Source organism: Hippocampus comes, unplaced genomic scaffold (genome assembly GCF_001891065.2).
Source record: "Hippocampus comes isolate QL1 unplaced genomic scaffold, H_comes_QL1_v1.1 scaffold157, whole genome shotgun sequence".
Classification (NCBI taxonomy): Eukaryota; Metazoa; Chordata; class Actinopteri; order Syngnathiformes; family Syngnathidae; genus Hippocampus; species Hippocampus comes.
The window spans coordinates 261,035-270,360 of record NW_017805149.1 but is presented as its reverse complement, the minus strand read 5'-3'; the positions used below and the strand labels follow the sequence as shown (position 1 = coordinate 270,360).

Genomic DNA, 9,326 nt, shown 5'->3' with positions numbered 1-9,326 from the left:
ATATATATATGCGTGTGTGTGTGTGTGTGTGTGCACACACACACACACGTAGTTAATATGTTAAAAACAAAAATTGGCATACCGTATTTCTTAAAAATGTGATTTTTGAGACAAATCTGCAATATCTTATTGATTTAAACTCATTTTCACAAAATCACAGTTTTAAATAGCTAATATTTTGATGAAAACGTATCTTAGATGAACATCGTCGATTGTTTTAGCCAATGAATAATCAATTGCCAAATTAATATAGCACTACCTCTAATTCTTGTGCTTAATTCTGCAGGCCCAAAACCGAATGTCTTCCCCTGCTGGGATATTTTCAGGTACAGAAATTGCTCCAGAGGCCCTGAGGCAAACGTTAACATTCAAAGACCCTCCAGTAGCCCCCATACCTGCCAAGATAGGTAGGTTTTGCCAACATCTTTGTGACATTTTGTACATTATCTATTATCTTGCCTTATGTCATGTGAAGCAAGCAAGCCCTTCCCTTTGTGTGTGTGTGTGTGTGTGTGTGTGTGTGTGTGTGTGTGTGTGTGTGTTTTGAAAGGTAATTCTGAAGTAAAGAAAATCAAGTCAAAAAAAGAAAAGATGAAGGAAAGGAGGGAACGATGGTTAAACAGTAAGTTCATTTCCCATTCACCGGATCAGACGTTCCAAGAAAATGTTTGTGTCTATGTTCTTTAATTCAGAGAATCAAGTAGGGATTGATTGGTGGCCAGTAATTTTCTTTTTTTTTTCTTTTTTTTTTTTTACAGTGCATTGTGTTCTGCGTCCTGATTGGCTAAGGGACTGTAGACCAATGTCAACATTCACTGTCCCTCGTCTCAGTACACCTTGCAAAATTTTTGTTTGGAAAAAAAACAGGTTTTGATCTTTGGTTTCATTCTATACTATAGCATTGTATTGTATATTAATTATAAAAAAAAATCGAATAAAATTCGACTGTAACTGCCGTGATTCATGCTAATATCAAAATAATGTACCGGTACTTTGCCACATGATGGTTTAAAAAAAATAAAATAAATAAAACCCCATAGCATTTATTTAGGTTATTGTGCCTCCTGCTGTTATATATGAGGGTTGCACTGAATGACAGTAAGTGGTTCATGTTGATGAGGTGTTCCATCAGTTTGAGGAAAGAGACGAAAGCGTGAGGTCCTTACGATATGAGCTTCGATTTCTTCTAATTACTCCTAAATTCCCTTTTAGAAGGCGAAATGCTATGTGGCCATGACTAATGAGTGTTTTATGTTGTTGAGATGCACGTAGCTCTGTTGTACATTGCGTAATTGTATATTTTTGTCATAGTTTTTCACCCAAAATTTGTATTTATCAACAAAGGACATATGGACGCTAAAGGCTGTTGAACAAAACCGTTGAGTGGTTCTGTATATTTGTCAGTCGACCTTGAAAATGCTTTGGAAAAATAACCAAAGCATACTGCTTGGCGGAAACGGGCTTGACCTGCTTTCTGACTGCGTTTGGGTTTCCTCCACAGAGATAAGCGTCATCAAGCTGACAAAGGAGCGTCAAGCGGCGCAGGCCCGGCGGCAGGCCACTCCGGTCGTGGGAGACATGAGCGTGCTTGCGGAAGCCCTGCCCAAGCTGTCGGAGCTCATCGCTCCTGCTGGTACAGCCCGCACAGGCCTTCCAGCTCGCCGGAAAAGCACCGTGTAAGTTGAACTCAAATTTTTGTGCGGTCCTATATAGTTTTAGGAGACCAGGCGATACAGCAAGAACTGTATCTGCTTGTTTTTTTTACGCCTCTGCACCCACCTCCTCCTCCTTCCCAGGCCAGTCAAGAAGTGCGCAGTAACCGATTTCAGTCAGATGAGGCCCCTGCAGAAACGCAAACTCCTGTAAGATACTTTTTGTTTTATGCATTGTCATTTCCTCCAATGAAATGTTCTTATTTTTTGGGTGATGTTCTTACGACAGGGAGTCAGAAATCAATCGGTTTGGCGAGGCAGTGAAAATCCTCAGCAGCAAAAGGAATCCCCTCAATGATATCTCTGAGCATCTGAGGAAGAGACTCAAGCATTTAGAAGAAGGTTCCAGTTAACATCGGAAAAACGATGACGGAAAGACGATGACTTCACCCATTCAAAGCGTAGGTCAGCGTTCCTCCATCATAGAACTCTTGTTTACTTTTTCTTTTTTTAAGATTTGGGCCTACAACACAGACTCAACTGACAACTGCTTTTCACAACAATGTTTTTAGCCGATGACAATAAAAATCTGCTTTCAATGCGTTTAATGGCTTTCATGTACAGGAACACAAATAGCGAAAATCCACAAGTCACTGACTCCCCACCCGGTGGTTCTCACTTTCATCTGAGGCAACCGTGACAGGATTTGAGTTGATAAACCCAAACAAAGGAAATTCAAGATCACAACATGAGCGTAGTAAGGAGACTTTATTCAGGATTTGACACTTTCCATATTTTGTTGAGCGGGCACACTCGGATAAACAGTGAGTCCGATCATAAATCAAAGAAAGACGTTTCGTGATAAATTGACAGTGCAAAATGCGCATCCGTATGTAATCCTAACACTTGTGAATGATAAAACCTAGTACTAAAATAGTTGTGTAACAAAAACAATGCAAATAAGAGATAACAATTAGACGACGCAGGCATTTTAAATGTCTTTTTTTTGTGTGCTATTTGGTCTAACTTTCAAACATGAAAACTTGATTGTTGGCTTACACTGTGAAATACACAACCATGCTTGTTTTTTTTTTTTTTTTTTTGGTCCCCCCAATACCCTCTGGCCATACTTTACCCACCTCTGATCTCGATTACTGGATGACTGGACCTTTTATTTAACTTTTTTAACAACATCGGCATAGGCAAACTCGATTTCCCTCTCGGCTGGGCAGGTGTTGTTGAATTCCTCTCTCTGATAGGCACAGTTCAAGTAGCGCCAAATGCCCGACATCTCTGCGGGGATGTCAAATCCACGATATTTCTTGGCTACCACCTGGAAAGATGAAAGAAAAACCTTGGAGTAGAAAATCATTGCAGATGATCCATGTGCCATCCGGTAAATTGTTGCGAGAAGCAGTGGACCTTCAGGATGTGTAATTTAGGAAGCAGGTTGCAGTCGGCCAGGGTGAGCTCTGGTCCGTCCAGGAAACTCCTGGTGGACTCTGGGACGTCTCCCGGGGCATCGCAGTCAATCTCAGCTGCTAGGGGAGTCCGCAGGAAGTCGTCAAGATGCCGAAGAGACTTCAGCAGTGCTTTCTCTAAGGCTGAACACACCGGGGAGAATGAAAAGATTCACTTATGCCCCTTTTCCATGCCAAAAAAAAAAGAAAGAAAAAAAACAGAGCTCGAGCCAATTTCGCTGGTGGAAAAAGAAAGAACCGGTGCCAACCTAAGCACTGGCCTGGAAAGTAGCACTAGCACAAACGCGGTGGAAAAGGGCCAACAGTAACTTTGGTGAGTCACATCTGGCCCCTGGGTCTTGAGTTTGACACCTGCACCCGAAAGATTCAGCCCATGTCGTATCTTTGCATCGTCAGAGGAATCATCAGAGACGTAAACCAGAGAATGTCGTTACTGACCATCAACGTCATCACAGAAATAAGTATAAGATGGGAAGTGGGGGTTAATTGAAGACACAAATTTTCCGCAGCTGTAAAAGTGAGTATGAATGGTCGTGTATTTGAGTCCTGTGATTGGCTGTTGACTAATCCAGGGTGTATACCCTGTCTCTTGCCCAAAGTCTGCTGGCTTAGGCTCCACCACAAATGCGACTCTAGTGAGGATAAGTGGTTTGGATAGGACACAGTGAAGTACAGATTTTTAGGACCCCAGTTGGTCACAAATCCAAACGAGCCCATGTTTAGCAGGCATGTAAACCACGGTGGATTTGGGATTTAGCTTCATTAAAAAAAAAAAAAAAGGAAGTACAGTACATTTTGTATTCTGTAGCTTCACAAGACAAATAGTAGAACCTCTTTGTATCCTACCGTCATTGGTTTCTTTCCTTGGGTTCTTGATATAAGCAGAGAACTTGGCAAAGACATCAATGCCGGCTGTGTTGGCCTCCGGATGTTTCGGTGACAGTCTTGGGTAGCTGGTGATACCAAAACAACTTGTCACAGAATAAAGCCTGACAACTTTCAGGTATGAGGTCAACCAGTTCAGGTTTTCCATGAAAACACAGCATGTAGTGTACCGGTATGTACACTGCTCATAAAAGTTTCTGAATATTACCGGTGTGCTTTCGAGTGAAATTTCAGGTTGGACCTAAAATGCACAACACCATGACAGGTTAACTGAAGCTATCGGTCCATTCATGGGCCAAGCCAAACGCCAGTGATCCATCAATCGGTCGTCTTCCTCTTATCCATGGTCAGATCACGGGGGCAGCAGCCTAAGGATGGAAGCCCGGATTTCCCTCTCGCCGGCCACTTCGAGGCCCACTAGACCTTAGCAAGGGAGGCTGAGGAGTTCATCCCCCTGTACTCGGAACACACCCTGCGGTCCTGCTTCTTTAAAATGGGCGCTGCTACCTGCCAAACTAGAGGCACAGTCTCCGATGTCCACGAGATACTGCAGAACACAACCAAAAGGGTCAACATTCAGAGCCTTGAGGAATTCCGGGCGGATCTGATCCACTGCCGGGACGCACCAACCGAGGTGCTTTTTAAACACCTCAGCGTCCCCAGACTCTGCTTCCTCATAGGACGATATCAGTGGAATTTAGGTCTATGAAGGTTGGTCAGCACTGATTCACAACATCCCAAGTCAAGGTCAGCAGCGCTGGATCCTTATTATGGTGCACTGCCTCTCATTCCTTGGCATAAGACCAGAATATCTTTGAAGCTATCAGGAAGGTGTTCTTCATGGTCTCACCGAACTGTTCCCACGTGCGTCTTTTTGCCACAGCTCCGGACAAAGCCACATTCCGCTTCCCTTGCGCTGTCTCTGGAGTCCCACAGGCCAAAAAGACCCAATAGGACTCGTTCTTCAGCTTGACGGCATCCCCCAAATACCAATTTTGCTGTTTGGCTCCTTGTTAGCAAAGTTGTGCTAAAATATACTCTGAAACTGTGAAAAGTTGTGCGTTCTAAAAGTTTAGAGAAGGTCAAATTTAGTTTACCTGTAAAGGTTGTAGTGCATTTTATGTTCATTGTGAGATTTCACCCAAAAGCTCAGTATCGCGTAATTTTTTGTGAGTGGTGTATACATTACCGTTTCAAAGGTCTGGAATCCTGTGAGATTTTCAGACAAAACATTTTTTTGTTACGTTTCAAACAGCAAAGCGCCTTTTCTCAACAAGCATCTCTACTTCCACTTAAGTACACGGCGCGAGTACTTTTGCCACTTGTGTTTATTTACAGAGTAGTGTGCTTGTGTTTGTGTACCGCGGTGGGGCCAGTTTCTCCTCGAGGAACTCCTCGATTTTGTTGACATCAATCTTGACCTCTCCGTTGAAGGTCATAAATGGAGGGTTGGTGCCTGGAGCCAGGTCTTGTAAATCAGCAGGCTTTCTGACAGCACAAAAAAAAAACAACCAATATAAATAAATATTCAGAAGTTTGAATAAATACAGGGGCTCTTTGATGTACTGTTATGCCTATTTTGGTGGGAATGTGATCAAATAAAATTTGTATGTACATTGGAACATGACATTGTCTATCACGAACAAATGCTAACACGTTCGCAAAGTCAGAACTACATCCATGCATTTTTCGATCCGCTTTATCCACACAAGGGTCGTGGGGGGTTCTGGAGCCCATCCCAGCTGTCTTCGGGCAGTAGGCAGGGGACACCCTGAACCGGTTGCCAGCCGATCGCAGGGCACACAGAGACGAATAACCATTTACGCTCACACTCACACCTAGGGTACAATTTAGAGTGTTCCATTAACCTGCCATGCATGTTTTTGGAATGTGGGAGGAAACCGGAGTACCCGGAGAAAACCCACGCAGGCACGGGGAGAACATGCAAACTCCACACAGGAAGTAAAAATACACGCAAGACCATATATATATATATGGTCAATTACCTCTTGAGGTCAACGGTGGTGACATTGAAGATGACGCCTTTGAGCCAGAGGATCATAAAAAGTCGCTGAGAGAATGGGCAGTTACCGATGCTCTCCCCATCGCTGCCCGCCTAAACACACACATACACACACACACACACACACACACACACAAAAGAAGAAATCTGTTCACCGAACGTATAGATGAGCAACAAAAATAATTTCTTGTAAATGACACCTCACAAAGATGGTAAAGGTAGCCGAGGTACAAAGGTTATTAAAAATGTTATTCGAGGTAGGGAGTAAAGACTAAAGAAGCACAAAAAATACTTGGTGACTGCACATACTCCTTGAGTGTTTCTTTTTCTCGTGACTTTTTACTCACTACATTCGAAAACAGATGTCTGTACTTTCCACCATTTTTGCTTGGCTTGTCGAAATAGACTTGTTACTTTTTTCAACATCTGCAGATGACAACACACTATTAAAAAATTGTCATGTAAATGGAGAAGTACATTTAAGGGAAGACGGGACAGAAGCAACATGGAGAAACAGATACCAGAAGGCATAAATGACGACGGTTCCCAGAAGCAAATTATTCCCCTTCCGTGGTGATATTAGAATTGTTTCAAGGGGGAGTTTGTACTTAAAAAAAATACAGCACAGATTAAATTTCTTTCCTCTCAACCACAGTGCAAAAAATGCAGTGCATTGAAAACACACACAGCTAGCCATCACACAGGTCAGGTTAGGACCAAGACTAGCACAAAGTTCAGTTTACTTTCTTTTTGCATTTTCATCTACGGGCGCAGTTAGAAATGGGTGTTTGCGCCGCTGTGGGACTGAACACAGCCAACTCAAATCCTGGCCTGTTCAAGTGGCTTCCCTTATTCCCTTTAAAGCGCAGGTGAGGTGCGCGGTCTCGATGGCAGAAGCACAACGGACTCGCTGGAGTCAAAGTCATGTCTCTGTCACTACGCATCGTGTGAAGACTTGGTCGGTACTTTTGACTTTCTGTCGCAAGCGAGGAACCGACGCAGTTGGAATTGAAGCACTTCTAAAATCCTACTCTATAACAATGAAATCTAATGCGAAGGTGATGGATGTGTGGGTGTGCACAGGAAGTGTGCTGCTTCCAGGACTGCCGTGCCCACAACTCTGAACACCAAACGGCAAGCTAATCAGCTTAGAGAGTGAGAATGTGGAGATTAGCCTCCTAACGCCAGCAGTAGAACATTCCCGCTCTGCAAATAATTGCTCTCAACTTGGTTCGCATGGGTATGTGCGAGACCGATAGAGCACAAGGATTTCGATTTGATTACTTTTAAGAACCAGGTTCAAACATCACCTTGGGTGTGCTAACCATCAGCGGAGGAGTTTGAATTGATTCTGTCAGAGCAACAGCTTCCTTGACAAAGGCAGTTTTTGTCTCAACGTGAGACAAGCGGCTCTCACACACAGTATTAGCACATTTTTTCAAGGTATTAAACCTTCCAATTGGAAATGCTGTGGAAGTAATAAAGGACAAATAATGTTTTGACTTCCCCTTTAAACAGCTGATAGGACAAAAACGTCTCTCCATTGTTTGACGTCCCACTTGGAAGACGGTTTCACTGCTTTGGCAGATGCCACCGTTTTAAAACCCCAAGAACAGCTGTCTGATCGAGCTGTCGAGGCTCACCGTCAGAGCAATGTCGAATAACAATTGTAAAGTGCGAGAGAAGCACTTTTTAACTTTGACAACTTGAAAACGGACAAAAGTTCCTGTTTCATTCATGGTAGTTTGCACATACCATTTCACCTTCCGGTTTAAGGAATTGAACCCCACCATCAACAACTTTAAATGTAAGTTAAGCTCTTTATGAATCCCAAATATACTCTACACTCATGTTATCATTTACTCGTCTTTGTTATTTTTTTTAATGGAGTCGCTGATGATGCAGTGGTCAACTCGCCTGACCTGTGAGCGGACAGCGCGGGATTGGTTCTCACTCTGTCATTGCGAATGGTTGTTCAGTTTTTTTTTTTTTTTTTAATGGAGTCGCTGATGATGCAGTGGTCCACTCGCCTGACCTGTGAGCGGACAGCGCGGGATCGGTTCTCACTCTGTCAGTGCGAATGGTTGTTCGTCCCTATATGTGTCCTGCAACTGACTGGCGACAAATTCAGGGTGTAGTCTGCTTTCTTGTTGCCCAATATTAGCTGGGATAGGATCCAGCACCCCCTGCGACCCTGTTCAGGATAAGCGGTGTTGGGAATGCCAACATGTTAAATGTTTTTATTATTTCAGGGACCACAAACAGAAACTTGACTTTGGAGTCAGCCAATCCTCCATGAAGCGTCTCCAGTTGGTCCAGAATGCTGCTGCCTCTTGACTGGTACTCGTAAGAGGGAGCACATCACTCCTACTCTGGCATCCCTTCACTGGCTCCCTACACATTTTAGATTTTTTTTGAAGATCCTATTATTTGTTTTCAAATCGTTAACTGTCCTCGCCCCACCTTAGCTCTCTGAGCCCCTCCGCCCCTACACACCTGGCCGGTGCCTCAGGTCTGTGGACCAGACATTATTAGAGGTACCAAGGACCAAGCGGAGGCTCAGAGGGGATCGAGCCTTTTGCGTTGCCTCTTCCGATCTCCTGCTGAACATTCGGCAAGCCCCCAGCTGCCCATCTTTAAAACTCATTTTGATTTTTTGGCTTTTGACTCAGCATGAGACTTGGTTTTTATTTTTCCTGTTTTTGCGCTTTCTACTACTACTTATGAATTTCTTGTTTTATTGTCTGTTATTGTATGAATTATTTTTGCTCCATTGTACAGCACTTTGTATACAGCGGTGGCTGTGTTAAGAGCGCTCTTGAAATACAGCTGGGTTGAGTTGAGTTGTGGTCAAAGCATCGCTTTTACACTTTGAACATGAAACTATGCTGAGTGCATTCTAAGGTCATCCCGATAATAAATCCATGAATAAATAAGATGTTTGACCGACTCTTTGGTGCCTTTGCATTGCAGGGCTGCGTGACTGGCACCAGCTGACTGAAGGTAAGCGATCCAAAGAGCCACACTCACTCACAGGTCAAACTCCAAATTTCTATTTATATATGATGAGCGTAAAGTAGCGTTCATTAGCTCCACTTAAGTGTACGCCCCGCACCATTACCTTGACGTAAAGTGAGATCTCATTGTCCTGGTCATGTGGTGTTGCCGTTGTATTGTCCCACGCAGGTGGCAAAAGACTGTCCTCCATTTTTGGTGAAATCATCTCCTGTCGCTTCTCTGGCTGCCAGTCCCGAATAGGAACGAACGGCTGTCCGTCCCCCAACA

At 43.6% G+C, this 9,326-nt stretch overlaps 2 protein-coding genes across 3 annotated transcripts in view; one reads left to right on the top strand and one right to left on the bottom strand.

Annotated features, from left to right (window-relative positions):
• The window catches only part of slx9 (SLX9 ribosome biogenesis factor), a 3,033-nt gene extending 780 nt beyond the window's left edge, over nucleotides 1-2,253 (top strand). Inside the window, exons 2-7 of one of the 2 annotated variants that reach the window (XM_019868101.1) lie at nucleotides 287-407; nucleotides 551-622; nucleotides 1,502-1,676; nucleotides 1,797-1,862; nucleotides 1,942-2,113; nucleotides 2,168-2,253. In XM_019868101.1, the coding sequence (XP_019723660.1) occupies nucleotides 287-407; nucleotides 551-622; nucleotides 1,502-1,676; nucleotides 1,797-1,862; nucleotides 1,942-2,065 (558 nt within the window). In that variant the 3' untranslated portion in view covers nucleotides 2,066-2,113; nucleotides 2,168-2,253. Of the gene's footprint in view, nucleotides 1-286; nucleotides 408-550; nucleotides 623-1,501; nucleotides 1,677-1,796; nucleotides 1,863-1,941 lie in introns of both variants that reach the window. The other variant, XM_019868100.1, reaches the window with a different exon arrangement.
• Nucleotides 2,165-9,312, bottom strand: LOC109514746 (chloride intracellular channel protein 5). Its single transcript, XM_019868098.1, has 6 exons — nucleotides 9,163-9,312; nucleotides 6,025-6,134; nucleotides 5,381-5,506; nucleotides 3,980-4,086; nucleotides 3,075-3,256; nucleotides 2,165-2,985 (listed from the first exon to the last, which is right to left on the bottom strand). Exons 1-6 carry the CDS (start codon nucleotides 9,262-9,264, stop codon nucleotides 2,824-2,826), a joined length of 789 nt encoding a protein of 262 aa, XP_019723657.1. The 5' UTR covers nucleotides 9,265-9,312; the 3' UTR covers nucleotides 2,165-2,823.
• Nucleotides 9,313-9,326: the final 14 nt, after the last annotated feature.